This window comes from Malaya genurostris, chromosome 3 (genome assembly GCF_030247185.1).
Source record: "Malaya genurostris strain Urasoe2022 chromosome 3, Malgen_1.1, whole genome shotgun sequence".
NCBI lineage: Eukaryota > Metazoa > Arthropoda > Insecta > Diptera > Culicidae > Malaya > Malaya genurostris.
This window is the reverse complement of record NC_080572.1, coordinates 198,097,741-198,112,330: the sequence shown is the minus strand read 5'-3', so window position 1 is coordinate 198,112,330 and position 14,590 is coordinate 198,097,741. Positions and strand designations below refer to the sequence as shown.

Here is a 14,590-nt window from a genome sequence, read left to right as displayed (position 1 = left end):
AATAGTTGGTATTTACCAGACAGAATGTTACGCTGTTGTTTTAATTCGCAGGTTGATATCGACGAGGAACTTCTTACAAAATGGACATACACGGTTCGTCCACTGTTCATAGACTACATTCAGCGAAGATCGTCTAAATTTTCGGTTGAAGTATGGCGTGGCAGTATCGCAGCTCCTCACGAGTGTCTGAGAGATACAGATGTTGTTATTGGAATCGAATTGTAAGTATGGCACTCTGGTTCTTCTTCGTCTACAAAAGGAGATTCCATTTCCTAGGTTTTTTTACATTTTCCAAAATTCTTTCCATGATTTGTGGATATATTTTAAAGAGTTAGGAATGTGTCTTAACGGCGAATTCATCTGTGGAGATCGCTTTTGAAACATTATAAAGTTTTTTTTGTTCAAATGATGGACCAAATTTCTCTAATAATCCATCGTACGTCTGTTGAGTATAGATCGACGTCGTCTGATGCTACTATATGAAAACTGTCACAGCTCTTATGTTGAAGTGGAGGATAAAAAACTATAATGAAGGATAAAAAAGTTATGCGTACGTTTGAATAATGCAGACGCACTGACTAATGCTTGACTGTTGGCCCTGGTAGAACTGCAACAGAAGATAATTCGTTTGGAATTTTATACCTATTTATTATAAAAAAAGGCGAGTGGGCAATGTCAGAGACATAATTGGATGTCGTGAATACGAAAAGCAACACTGACACGTTTTTCTCACACTCCCGAATATCAATTAGTTGATCGATTGTGTGAATTGTGCAAGCATTCCCCTTTTTCACTAGATCAAACATTCTGACACACAATCAACTATTACGAAGTAATTTTTATAGTTCTCTATAATAAAATAATAGTGATTCTGTAAAAAAAACCTTTTATGAAGGCGTTCGTGTTGAAGAGCGACGAGTTGAATACCTTACCTTACCTAACAGCTATAGGCCTGGGGTGTCCTTTGCTCTATCAAGCATACGTCTCCACATAACTCGGTCCATGTCTGCTCGCCGCCAGCAACTCAAGGCACGGATGCTTCTGAGATCACCCTCCACTTGATCGATCCACCTTGCTCGCTGCGCTCCTCTTCTTCTTGTACCAGTCGGATTAGATTCAAGAACCAATTTCACTGGGCTGTCGTCCGACATCCTTATGACATGCCCAGCCCATCGTAAACGTCCGATTTTAGCTGTCCATACGATAAGTGGTTCTCCTAGCAGCTGTTGCAATTCGTGATTCATACGCCGTCTCCACGTTCCGTCTTCCATCTGCACTCCGCCATAGATGGTCCTCAGTACCTTTCTTTCGAAAACACTGAGGGCGCGTTGGTCCTCTGCCAACATAGTCCAGGTCTCGTGGCCATAGAGAACAACTGGTCTAATGAGCGTTTTGTAGATGGTCAATTTCGAGCGGTGGCGTACTTTTCTCGATCGGAGGGTTTTTCTGAGTCCAAAGTACGCAGGATTCCTGCCAAAATACGTCTATGAATTTTTCTGCTGGTGTCATTATCTGCGGTCACCAGTGAGCCCAAATACACGAACTCGTCAACCACCTCGATATCGTCACCGTCTATCAATAATCGTGGTGGGAGGCGTAGTGTTTCTTCTCTGGAGCCTCTTCCTCTCATGTATTTTGCTTTCGACGCATTTATGGCCAGTCCGATACGCCTAGCTTCAGCTTTCAGTCCGATGTAGGTTTCCGTCATCTTCTCAAGGTTACGTGTCACAATATCAATATCGTCAGCGAAGCCAAAAAGTAGTACGGACTTTCGGAAGATCGTGCCACTAGTGTCGATCCTCGCTCTTCGAATCACACCTTCCAGGGCAATATTGAACAAGATACAAGAAAGTCCATCACCTTGACGTAGCCCTCTGCGAGATTCGAAGGGACTCGAGAGCGTCCCAGATACTCGGACGTAGCACATCACTCTATCCATCGTTGCTTTGACCAATCGCGTCAGTTTATCCGGGAAACCGTATTCGTGCATTATCTGCCATAGCTGTTCCCGATCGATTGTGTCGTATGCCGCTTTGAAGTCAATGAATAGGTGATGCGTGGGTACGTTGTATTCACGACACTTCTGGAGTACTTGTCTTATCGCGAATATGTGATCCGTAGTGGCGCGGGCTCCAGTAAATCCCGCTTGGTACGGCCCTACGAATTCCTTAGCTAATGGTGATAGACGACGGCAAAGGATTTGGGAGAGTAGCTTGTAGACGGCGTTCAGCAATGTGATTGCGCGGTAGTTGCAACAGTCTAGTTTATCGCCGTTTTTTGTAGACAGGACATACCACTACATCCATCCATTCCTGCGGTAGAATCTCCTCATCCCAAATCCTAGAAATCATCCAGTGCAGCACTCTAGCCAGTGCCTCTCCTCCATGTTTAAGTAGCTCGCCTGGCAACTGGTCATTGTCCGCGACTTTGTTGTTCCTCAGCTTGCCGCTCTCCCCACTTATCTCCGACAGATCAGGGGCTGGGAATCTGTTGTCGGCTGAGCGTGCACCCAGATTGATTCCTGTACCGTTCTCTGTATCTTGTGCTTCGCCATTAAGATGCTCGTCATAGTACTGCTTCCACCTGTCGATCACCTCACGTTCGTTCGTGAGAAGGTTACCACTGGCATCTCTGCACATTTCGGCCTGTGGCGTGTAGCCTCTACGTGAGCGGTTCACCTTTTCGTAGAACTTCCGTGTGTCATTTGCGCGGTACAGCTGTTCCATCGCTTCGCGATCTTGGTCTACCCGGTGGCGCTTTTTCCTCTGGAAAACAGTGTTCTGTTTGTTTCGTGCCTGACTGTATTGTTCCTCGTTCGCCCTCGTGCGGTGTTGCAGCATCCTCGCCCTTGCTGCATTCTTCTTTTCGACCAACTGCTGTCATTCGTCGTCAAACCAGTCATTTCCTCGATTCAATAACCTCGTACCTAAAACGGTTGTAGCAGTGCTACTCACGGCAGACCTTATATTCCTCCAGCCGTCTTCAAGAGTCGCCGCGCCAAGCTGCTCTTCCGTTGGTACCACTAACTCCAGTTGTTGCGCGTATTCCTCTGCAGTACGAATGCTACCGTTCCTGTGCGACGAGTATTGTGCACCGTCGATAGTTTTGAGCGCATACAAACCGCGACAAGGTAGTGGTCAGAATCAATATTGGCACTGCGGTAAGTGCGGACATTGATGACGTCGGAGAAGAATCGCCCGTCGATGAGAGCGTGGTCGATTTGATTTTCCGTATGTTGATCAGGTGATCTCCAGGTGGCTTTGTGAATATCTTTGCGGGGAAGAAGGTGCTTCGAACTACCATTCCGCGGGAGGCTGCAAAGTTCACGCATCGTTGGCCGTTGTCGTTTGTTACCTCGTGCAGGCTCTCCAGCCCGATCACAGGGCTGTACATTGCCTCCCGGCCTACCTAAGCATTCATGTCGCCGATGACGAGTTTTACATCCCGCCGTGGACAGCTGTCGTAGGTTTGTTCCAGTTGCGCGTAAAATGCTTCCTTCTCGTCATCGGGTCTCGTCTCACGTGGGCAGTGCACGTTGATGATGCCCACTTTTCCACACCTTCTGTCCCGTCCAACAAAGTTCCTGCAGTGCTACGACATCGAAGCCGCGGATTTGAAGCTCATCATGCAGCATTTCGTTGTCTCCTGGGAAGCCAAGCGATTTGCAGTTCCATGTGCCAAGCTTGCAATCGTAGTCCTTTGTTCGTCGCGTAGGTCTTTGCCGATTATTCCGAGTCGTATTTCTTTCTTGATTGTTCGTAACTTCCTTTTTCCGGGCGACTTGTTAGGCCTGCACCAACCTCCTGTCTCGCCGGAGGGCCATCGTGTCAGCACTGTTTAGAGTCCCACACTGACACAAGGACGGTAATCAGCCGCCCCAACATGAGGAACAGACGCTCGGGTAGGCTAGCTCTCTGTAAAGAGAAGGCAAGCCCCCCTTCCCTGTCAGCATACGACCAAGGTCCCACCGGGGTTGGTTACCCGATCTTTCCTATGGTTACTCGTACCCTAGCCGGCACCGCGGGGAGTTAGGGATAGGAGTTACTGGACGAGAGGCCAAGAACCACATTGGGGCCTGAACTGCGCATTGGCCAGTCGTTTACCAACCTTTGCTTCGTATAGCATATTTCGAAAGATTTTCAATGAAGATTTTAAACTGATGTTTAAGTTACGCCACACGGACACTTGCAAAACCTGCGATTCTTTCGATGTTTTCTTTGAATGATCCACATAAATCTCCAGACGAGCGGACTAGATTAAGTGAAATGCAGAGGCAGCACCATGATCTATCTAAAATATGTCGAATATGCAACCTCTAGTCTTCTGTAACGACGAGCTTTGTTGAGTGAATAACACTCTAAAATCGTCACAAAAGGGTTGATATAATTGGGATTGTAACGAAGACGTTTGAAAGATGGTTGGATTTTCCATTATTGTACAGAGTGGGCCATTTATAGAGGAAGGATTTTTTATTTTAATTTTCATTTCGATTATAATTTTTGTTGTTGAAGGAGATATGTTACATCTACTTTTTGAAAATGATATCGCGTCAAAGGCGTACCTTTGGCCTTGAGTACAAAATGTAACCTTTTTCGGCGTTTTCTATCGTTTTGACTATCGGTCGATATGGCGGCGATTTCACGTCGTATGTCGACTTTGAGTTTTACTATGCGTCATGACTTATCAGCGTATACCTTGGATTTCAAATAGCCCCACAAAAAAGTCTTGTGGCGTTTAATCGGGTGATCTCAGGGGCCAGTCAAAATCATCGTTTTGCGATATGACTCGTACGGGAGACAAATTTCATAACAAATCGATTGTTAGTCAAACCGTATGGCATGTTGCACCGTCCTGTTGAAACCAGTAGCCATTCAAACCATTTGACGAACATTGGGTATCACAAAATCATTTATCATGGCACAACAACGATAACCATTGACAGTTTTGGTTGCTCCATCAGCGTCTAGGAAAAAACACCGTTGTTCTAAATTTTCATCCATCATAAAAATCGCCACACGAAAATTTTTCAACTTCTTTGTATAGACGCCAAACAAAAACTAATCGCACGATATGCGTCAAAATTTGACAGAATGTTTATAAAAGTGTTGCCAACGTTACCGATTGGACAAGCGCGGGAATTTTAAAATGAAAATTCCGGCTCTTTTTTTATCATAAGGTACGTGACAATTTTAAGCTCTGCTTCCGTCATTCGTTGCAAATTGGTTTCTGCAAAAGAATTTATCGCTTGGATTACATGCTGAAGGGATCCTAGAAGTTTGGTGAGAGCAGTGTTGGTGATTGCCGAAAAAAAGACAGAAGCTGCTATATTGCTCTCTATATTGTATACAACATTTTCAATCCGGTAGAAGATGCTATAAGAACTCGAGTCATTCAATGCATGAACCGCGAGAGAATTTTTCTACATTTCTTCGCTCCACTTTATACTCTGAGTATTTCACGGCCCTTGAAAAAAAATACAGTCTGATAATGATCGTTGCTGTGTGGAATTTCCCAAGAGAGGATCGCAAGTTGACAATTATCGCAGAAAATCGAATCGATTGTTCAACTTGATGTTTCTCATACTAGGTTGCAATATTTCAAATACCTTGTGTGGAGAATTCACATACATTTTCATAGACACAACTTATACAAAGGTTATTAGGTTTTTTATCGTGACGACACAAATGAACAAGTATTCATCCTTGACAGTTCAGCGGTACTGTTTACAAACAAGCTTAAACAAAATTCGAAGAGCACATCTAAAACAATCATCTTTACACTTTGCAACTAGTCACTTTTATTTAATAAATATCAAAAACGAACCGTATTCAATCGTGAACAAATGTTTTAAAACTTTATTTAGGCGATACGGACCGTAAATGGTCTGATCCAATTTGTCAATAAACAAACAAAAGAAATTTCTGTTTACAAACAGTACTGCTGAACTGTCAAAATGTGTTCATCCGATTGAGGTTAGCAGTGACGGTAAAAAACCTAATATGCACATAGTTAGAATAAGCGGCAATAGTAAAATGATTCTATCGCAATTATCCACTGCCCATACAGAATCGGATCGCGAAACGAGAATAAGCGACCGTTTGTTGCTTCAGAGAGGATCCCCAAAGCAGCGTCCTAACCTTTGATTCTCAGAAATGTCATCGAAAAAAATTCGCTCTCGCACTGGTGTCTATTCTATGTTAAATGAGCCATGCCGGATGTTTGTTGTTGTGATGATATTAGTCTCTCTTTGATGGCACTGATTCAATCGTGTAAAGAGTGAAGAGTGAGCATTCTTTGATACGATAAAAGCCATCCTTGGGTGAGAGTCTCGTTTTCCACCAGTGATACTAGTATTCATTTGGGCGAAGTAGTCTAGTTCATCTGGTATGGAATGTGTGGATTTTGAAAACCTCCAACCTTACCCAGAGTATCCTATAAAGAGAAAAAAGAAAAGACAGCTTGAAGTCGTTCAACATTGCTTGCTGTTGATGACTTTGATGACTACTGATTGTTTTGTATTGCAGTTGCTTGGGACTTTCATTTTCATTGATTGCTGATCATATCAATCCTCCACAGCTCTGTTTTAACAGAAAAAAATATTTTCGATGTAGATGTACATAAGACCTACATATTCATATTGGCTAAATTAATTTTGTTTTTTTTTCCAGAATTGAACATCTCTTTCCTGAAGTCCTTGAGGCTGTTCCCCAGAACGTTTTTGGTTTCATTAGACCAAAGGTAGCAATTTTCAGTACACCGAACGCTGAGTACAACGTGCACTTCGATGGTCTGTTGGAAAACGGATTTCGACACGAAGACCACAAGTTTGAATGGACCCGAGCGCAGTTTCAAGAGTGGTGTGAAAACATTTGTCAACGGTATCCGGATTATGCTGTCAAATACTTTGGTATTGGGCCACCGCCAAAAGATTCCGCTGATGTTGGTTATGTCAGCCAGTTGTGTCTGTTTGTGAGAAAGGATTTTCTAGAACAACTGCAGGATTTCACTAAGGATCACAACGTCGGTAGTACGGCAAACGAAGCATTACCGGTGGATCTTTCAACAGTAGTACCTTCGACCAGCAACGAAGTGGAAGCACAATCATCGGAACCAAAAATTTACTTTAGTGACGAAGTAGGTGAAATAGTGGTGGCTAGAGAAGGCGAAGAAGAACCAGTTGATGTTTCTGTCGAACGTCGAGGGTTGAATGCATTTAGCGATGACTTCGAAGACGCAGAAACCTACGATGACGAAATAGAGTCTAGTGATCAGGATGAACCAAATTTCAGGGAAATTGATTTTTACCTTCCTGTTGAACGCGCAAGGAATGATAGTGGTAATTATGATGATGAGCCGTTGGATCCGACAAGCGACGAGTATAAACTACTGTACAGTGTAGACTACCCGGTGCAAGAACCTGATCGACGGAACCGAACACAACAAATTCTCGATGAAGCTGAATATCAAATTCGAAGGTTGAAGTTTCAAGACGAACAGTTCTACAACTATGAGGATAATCAGTATTCAATTCCTCTCCAATTGGTGGCAAATTGCTTGAACCAAGTAACGGCAACCGTTGTAGAGTTGAGGCCAATTCTGGAAGAAGCTTCCTATCGTATATCGGAGCAAGATATGGTGGTTCTGAACGGAGATGATGAATCGGTAATTGGCAGCGAGGAAGATTTTGAGTATGGCTTCAAAGATAGCGAAGAGTTTTCTCACGGTGACAGAAACGATCAACCTGTAGGAAATGATGGGGCAGTAAACAATGGATCTAACGAAGGAACTGTCTTCAAAGATGATGAAGAACTGTGGGATTAAATTTGTTTTAATAAAAACGACTATGGCTACTACAATATTTAATTTGTTTAATTTGGCTCAATTCACCAGTATTCATTATCATCATTTTCGGTGTGTTCTCCCCGTTTGTACAAAAAAACTAAAATCTGTGCGATGCAAAAGAAAATGTCTGGCAAATTCTGGAAACATCTGTGTGAACAACAAAAAGGTTCTTTTGTTTCTTTACGTTACGTTTTCGACTCGTCACTACATTAAGAGCTTGTGCATAGCAACTTGAAGACCTGTTTTAATCCACCTAGTGTTGTAATGATAGCTTTCTCATATCCCGCTATTTATAATTTTGCTAATGCAGCGATCCCCAATTAATTTTAATATTAGGAGTTTTCATCAATCAAGATATTGACATAAAGCAAACGTTTAGAGCAAATTCAGCAGCTAGAAGTTCTATATGGAAGATCTATAATAGAACAGAACCTGGAACAAACGTATCCCCAGCAAGCCGTTCTAGTTTTATTTATTCGACCAGTTCTACTGTCAAATTTGAAACTGGTCTACGATGCCGTTTAATTTGTTGTATATTTAAAACACGAGTAAAACACTGCTGGGGCTGCCAGTTTTTCTTGTTATAAAATCCAAATGTAAATTTTGTAACTGACATAATTTATGCATCTAGTACTAGAACACTACTGAATATGCCCAGGAGTTAAGAAAACGGCAAGTTCAAATACCGTGGTACAAGTACTAGTATAGAAAGGAAATAATGAGTTAAAAATTCGTGATAGTTAGCAGGAATAGTAGACTATAACGAATGTATTTTTAATGTCACATATTGTACATCAAGAATTGTGTTCCGAACTGTAGTTAACCAAAGACAGTTGATGAAAATATATGTAGTGAGTGAGCACTTGTTTCATTTCTAGTTTCGCTCGTGAAAAGTTTCGTAGATGCTCAAAAGAGAGCACTATGATTTCAAAGTGCTCCCTTTAGCGCATCTTCGAAACTACTAACAACGAAACTTCTTTTTGTCTTCATCTAGGTAAGAAAATTGCTGGAAAAAACGACTTTTGATCGGAGCTTCGGAAACCATAAACCATATGTCATATACCATTCGACTCAGTTCGTCGAGCTGAGCAATGTCTATGTGTGTATGTGTCAAAAAATATCACTCATTTTTCTCAGAGATGGTTTGACCGATTTTAACAAACTTAGGCTCAAATGGAAGGTCTCATGGTCCCTTGTAGGTTGCTATTGAATTTCAACCGGATCCGACTTCCGGTTTTGGAACTACAGGATGAAGTGTATGTAAAAATTGCAATCCGTCATTTAGAGCGATGATGCAAAACATTGAAAATTTCTTCAAAAATGTATCTTATAACTGTTCCTAATAATTTTTTTAATTTTCATTCAATTTTGAAATAAAATTTGATGATAGAATTCTCTAGTGATATTTATGTAAATATAGGTAATATGAGAAAGGCATAATTACACCCCTAGGTAGATTAAAGCAGGATTTTTCTATATGGATTAAGATAACTCACACCCGATTAAAAATTTCGAACGCTATTGTTTAAGCTTCGTCTTCGACACACCCAGTACACCTGTGGCAGCCACCAACAACAATGAAGCATCCCCTTCAATGAAACCATCAGTATTCCCTATAGAACAAAGTACACCAGCTGTAGTTAACAACTTACCATCCAACCAACCAGCAACTGCAACCAATGTTCAACAAGGCGCATCTACAGCAACTACCAACTTTTCAACTTTTCAACCACTTATTGTCGCAGTCGTATATGTTCCCGATCTTCAAAAAAGGAGACAAACAAAAATATATAATATATACGGACCTGAAAGCTGCGTTTGACCGTGTAGATCATACGCTCTTGCTTGCGAAACTGGAGCGTCTAGGTGCATCGTCTTGATTCTCTTAGTGGCTTAAATCATATCTCGTAGGCCGAGTTTTATCAGTGAAGCTAGGAAATGTCGAGTCACACAACTTCATTAACGAGTTAGGTGTTCCTCAAGGAAGCAATCTCGGACCGTTGCTGTTTTCATTATTTTCAATGACATTTCTTTTGTCATTCCACTAGGATGACAGATGATTGCATGGAACTTTAGCAGCACTTAAACAATTTTTGTAAATGGTGCAATCTCAACCTATTAACTATAAGTGTGTCTAGATGCTCTGTGATTTCTTTCACACGTGAGCAAAGTCCGATAGTCTGGAACTACACTATTTCTGAGGAAACATTTGAAAGAGTAATTGTTTTCAAAGATCTGGGTGTGCTTCTTGATTCTCTGCTCTCCTTCAGACATCATTACTCGCATATAAATGCTCAGGCAAATAGAAACCTAGGTTTCATTATGAGGATCGCCAAAGAGTTCACTGATCTATGCTGCTTGCGAGCGTTATATTACGCGTTAGTATGGTCTACCCTTGAAGCCTCAGTGCATATTTGCTCGACATGGACACGCTAGATAAACGACGAAATATACTGTAGAGCTGTATTTATAGCGAAATTGCTGAATGGACAAACTGATGCTCCTGAGATTCTCTCGCAAATATGTATTAATGTCCCACCAACAACGCTAAGAGCGCGGAATTTCTTGCGATTCGACTTACTAAGAACGGAGTATGGTCAGAACGAACCGATTAGGGTTATGTTTTCAATAGTGTGTACGACCTTTTTGACTTTTCTGTATCTAGTGTTGTTTTCAAGAACAGGCTTAAGAGACTCATAGATTATAAGTAGAACTAAATTAATTTGCACTGGACTACACTGGACAATGCTTGTACCTTTATTCGTTAGGCTAATGTTTGTGAAATGTAGTTATGTAAATAATTATGTAAAATGTTAAAAAACATGATGGGTCTTTACGCGCATTTGATGAATTTCAAATGGGCTTTTCCCACTCCACCAAAAACTCCATTAAGATCAATCCAGGTCAAATGGAAAGAAATAGATAAATAAATAAATAAATAAATAAATAAATAAATAAATAAATAAATAAATAAAAATAATTAATTTATAAATAAATAAATGAACAAATAAGTAAATGAATGAATAAATAAATTTATAATTAAATAAATAAATAAATAAATAAATTAATAAACAAATAAATTAATACATTAATAAATCTATAACAAAAAAATCAATAAAAAAATAAAAAAATAAATAATTAAAAAAATAATTAATTAATTGATTAATTAATTAATTAATTAATTAATTAATTAATTAATTAATTAATTAATTAATTAATAAATATGTAAATAAATAAACTATAAGGATAAATAAATAAATAAATAAAATAAATAACAATAAGAAAAACGAGAAAAAGACGGAAATAAACAACAATACCACCGATGCGGCAATGGATGACGAGACGAACCACGAACAAAGTGCCACTCAATCCTAGCGGGAGGGAAATGGAAGCTCCTCTCCCGCTAGAAAAAGGGTGCCAACGAGATCAAATACAAAAAAAAATTATGTAAAAAATCGGCTCAATCGGCCACGTAAAGCTTGTACGCAAATAGGCCTGAATAAAAATATCTTTTAAATAAAAAAATAAAAATTGATACGGTTCTTTTAACCAGTAAACTTAATTGTATCATTGCACTAGCAAGATCATAGATAAAATGAGCCAAATTTTTTCTTGATATAAGGGAGAACCGGCATATGCCTTGGGCCACTCGTGTTTTATCGGAAAGTATTGAAGGAATTTATTTGAATTTTTTATTGTATGTATAGTAAGTAATAACAGTAACCTCCATCCAAATTTCATCAAACATATTTAATTACTTCGAACGAAAAAAATATAACCTCATTTTTGCGACAGCAATGTAAATATTTTGGTTCAAGATTTTTTATCATTAAATTGACTGAACGTAGGTTTTTGTAAGTTTTGCTGGGAATGATAAAATTGAGTATCAGAGAATATGATTTTATAGATTTCATTACATCTCGCATGTTGCAAAAAATGTTTAATGAATCAAGATCTTACAATGCACAGCAAGCCATTATATTTTGTTGCTCGTTGAGCGTTTGTTGAACGGTATAAGGAGTGTATCGAAAATAAGCTATCCACATACATTTGTGTTGTACGCATGTATTTGTGATGGTTTTTTATGCTGAGATCACAGCATGTTGTGCGTTTGGCTGTCAGCTTTCGTTTGTTTACTTGTTTGTGCGGTTGAAATTTCGTGTTTTCAAAATGTCGCGTATTGAAAAGGAAGTGAACATTGAGATTCTGGACACATGGCTAAGTGAGAAGGGTATTACTGTGTGAAAATTGGCGAAGTGGTTTGGAATTCATTATGTCAGAAGGTAGAAAATCCGGTTCTTCCAACCTGAAACTGGACCAGAAAGCGGTATCTCTGATCATGAAGAACAAATCAATGTCAATACGTGATTTGACCAAAAAAAGTAGGAACGAGTGCCGGAATGATCCAGCGTATCAAGAGGCGAAATCACCTGAAGACCTACACGAAGCAGAAAATCTCGAAACAAAGTGTAGAACAGAAGAAACGAGCAGCAACAAGGGCCCGGAAATTGTATTCACATCTTTTGCAGTATCCGGATGCATGCGTTTTGATGGACAATGAGACTTAAGTAAAGGAGGTTTCAAAAACCCTTCCAGGTCCACAATACTTCACTGTCGTCGTTGGGGAAAATGTGAACGATGCGGACAGGTCGATTCAAGTGACGAAATTCGGTCGAAAGGTACTAGTATGGCAAGCAATATGTTCCTGTGGTTTGAAGTCAACCATTTTTTACACCGGAACTATGAATGCAGGAAACTATTGATCTGAGTGTCTCCAGAAGAGATTGCTGCCTTTGTATAAGAAGCAAAGTACACCTTCAGTGTTTTGGCCGGATTTAGCGTCGGCTCACTATGCCAAAACCACTCTCAATTTTCTTGCGGAAAAGGGTATAAATTTCGTTGAGAAAAATATAAATCCACCAAATTACCCTCAGCTTCGACCCATCGAACGTTACTGGGCAATCGTGAAGAGGGTCTTCAAGAAGACTGGTAAGGCAGCTGGTAACATGCAGGAGTTCAAAAAAATTTGGTCTCAAGCGTCCACAAAATGCGATGCAACACTTGTCCGGAACTTGATGAAGAGCGTTCGATCAAAAGTTCGAAAATCGTGAAGGAATAACTTAAATTTCATCCGGTTTTCATTATGCTCATGTTTAGCCTCGTACAATAAAGAATCAATTTTCAGTTTGAATAAAATATCGTTTTATATAATAATTTAAAAGAAAAAATTGTGGATAGCTTATTTTCGATACACTCCTTACTGCGCGAAATTATCGTTCAGTTTGCAGGAACGAATTGTTGTTGTTTTTAGTCCAACAAAAATAGTGTGGAAATTTGGTGTTATCTATATAGAAAGAAACTTTGTTGTTATACTACATAAAGTAGAAGTATTCTGCAGGTATGTAGTGTTCATTTAAAAAAATAAGTGGATAAAAACTTCCAAAATTCTCCAGTAAAATTAGTCCAACGAGGCCCCAACTCGTCATATTCAAAGTGGCTCAACAATGGACCTCAGTTTGCCAGATTTGTTGAACGAAACAAATGGCGTTCAATGGTCTGTTTCAAAATCAGCAACGAAGGTCCTATGTTGGCCTCCAGTTGAACGATTAATTGAACGATACGATACAACGTATATTGGTTGAACTTTTTTTTCTATAAAGGGTACTTTAGTCGAAAAGTGTCGGTCGAACATTTATACATTGATAATAGAACATGTGATAAGAGTCGGAGTCAAATTCAGAGGTATTATACGATTCGTGCATTTTGTAATTGATTGGATTTCTGCTTTGCATGCTTATCTAATTTGTTTTGCAGTTTTCGTTTTCTTTGAACTGTCTTTTTTTTTCTTCCCTAAATAATCAGCATCGAAAATGTACGGTAGATAAGAGCAATTTATCTGACTTCAAACGTTGCTGTATAATTTGATAGTTAAAACACTTCGCCTGCTGGTTTTATCGTTAGTTCGTGTATTTGCACACGAGGTGGTGTTCCAAGCACGTACAGAATAGCATCCGCAATATCTTCCGCTTCTAGATATGGTACATTTTTGATAATATCTTCTGGAGCCATTTCGGTCTTCACGACTCCTGGGCTGATGCTCTGGAATCGATAGTCATGAAGATTTCGAATAAACTGAAAATGAAAACTCTCTTACCGTGACCTTGATTTTCGTCCCATCCTTGCGCAGCTCCTGGCGCATGGTTTCCGTGATGGCAGTTACAGCGAACTTTGAAGCAGGGTATATGTTCAACCCAGGATAATCGATGAGGTGATGTCCGAGAATGCTGTTTATGTGCACAATGTGGCCATCAACGGAATGCTTTTTCATCGATGCGTACGCCTGCTGACTACACAGAACCAAACCCATCACGTTCGTGTCAATCACTTCTCGCAGCTGCTCCGAGTTGCCCGTCTTGAGAAGTCAAGTATTTCGAGAAACGCCGGCATTGTTGATCAAAATATCAACTCCACCAAATTTCTCTTCGATTAACTTGAATGTGTTCAAAACATCCTGCTCTTTTGATATGTCACATTTAATCGCATTCAAACGGATTCGGATTGCTTCATCCAGTTCAGATTTTAACGCTTCCACTCGTTCCACCCGTCGAGCCAAACCTACAACGACTAATCCTGATTTCACCAGGGCCTTCGCCGTTGCAGCACCAATTCCGGAACTAGCTCCGGTAACTATGGCTACTTTACCCTTCCAACGTTCCATCTCGACTGACGGAGGAGCCAGCATTCGCGC

The 14,590-nt window shown here is 40.1% G+C and overlaps 2 protein-coding genes across 2 annotated transcripts in view; one reads left to right on the top strand and one right to left on the bottom strand.

Annotated features, from left to right (window-relative positions):
• LOC131434801 (small RNA 2'-O-methyltransferase) overlaps nucleotides 1-8,716 on the top strand; it is a 50,522-nt gene extending 41,806 nt beyond the window's left edge. The window contains exons 3-4 of the mRNA XM_058601959.1: nucleotides 52-221; nucleotides 6,669-8,716. Coding sequence (XP_058457942.1) covers nucleotides 52-221; nucleotides 6,669-7,821 — 1,323 coding nt within the window. The 3' untranslated portion in view covers nucleotides 7,822-8,716. The remainder of the gene's footprint in view (nucleotides 1-51; nucleotides 222-6,668) is intronic.
• Nucleotides 8,717-13,585: 4,869 nt separating this feature from the next.
• LOC131436355 (farnesol dehydrogenase-like) lies at nucleotides 13,586-14,590 on the bottom strand. The gene is given in 2 exon segments (XM_058605032.1): nucleotides 13,586-13,941; nucleotides 13,997-14,590. Coding segments are annotated over 2 exon segments (759 nt in total). The 5' UTR covers nucleotides 14,585-14,590; the 3' UTR covers nucleotides 13,586-13,770.